The 771-nt window shown below is 62.0% G+C and overlaps 1 protein-coding gene across 1 annotated transcript; it reads right to left on the bottom strand.

The window, feature by feature from the left end:
* Window positions 1-125: 125 nt before the first annotated feature.
* Window positions 126-765, bottom strand: LOC113962903 (rho guanine nucleotide exchange factor 11-like; the record flags this gene model as incomplete). The annotated part of the gene is made up of 3 exons (XM_027673692.1): window positions 732-765; window positions 575-650; window positions 126-323 (listed from the first exon to the last, which is right to left on the bottom strand). Coding segments are annotated over exons 2-3 (250 nt in total), but the record flags the coding sequence as incomplete, so codon positions are not given.
* Window positions 766-771: the final 6 nt, after the last annotated feature.

Raw genomic sequence — 771 nt, 5'->3', positions numbered from 1 at the left:
GGATTCCCCATCCCTCAATCCCAGGATTCCCCATCCCCACCCCTCAACCCCAGGATTCCCCAAACCACCCCTCAATCCCAGGATTCCCCATCCCCACCCCTCAACCCCAGGATTCCCCAAACCACCCCTCAATCCCAGGATTCCCCCATCCCTACCCGTGGCCACGGATCGGATGAGCACCGAGTTGAGCTTGAGGACGGGGCTGAAGGTCTGTTTGTTGTCGGAGGAGCCCAGCGCCGTCTTGCTGTGGCACTTGAGCACCAGCTTCTCATCCTGCTTCTGCAGCAGCACCAGCAGGTCCTCCAGGAGCAGCACGTGCAGGTCTGGGGGTGGCACAAGGGACACAAAGTGGTGGGATCGTGGTGGGATCGTGGTGGGATCATGGTGGGATCACCCAGGACGTGCCCCATGAGCTGAGTGGGATCTCTCCCTCCTCATGGCGGAAAAGGGGGGATAAAGGGGGTCCTTTCTCCTGGAGGTGAAACATCCCCATCCCTGAGGACACCAAGGGGCATCTCCCAGTGCTCCCAGTGCTCCCAGCAGGCCAGTGGAGGGGTGGGGAGAAGCTCCATACCCACAGTCTTGTCCTTGCCCACGCGCCACGTGAGGGGCCCCTCGTGGATCATGCGCCGGGATGTGAGATCCAGGTTCTAGAGGGACAACAAAAAACATGGAAAAGGCCGTTCTGGGACCGGCCAGACCCTCAACCACCCCCAGGGCCCCGGGGGAACCTTGAACTGGGCGGCCAGGGGGTTGCTGGTCCTCTCCAGG

This window comes from Neopelma chrysocephalum, unplaced genomic scaffold, assembly GCF_003984885.1.
Source record: "Neopelma chrysocephalum unplaced genomic scaffold, ASM398488v2 Primary Assembly neopelma1_185737, whole genome shotgun sequence".
NCBI lineage: Eukaryota > Metazoa > Chordata > Aves > Passeriformes > Pipridae > Neopelma > Neopelma chrysocephalum.
This window is presented reverse-complemented; position numbering and strand designations above follow the sequence as displayed.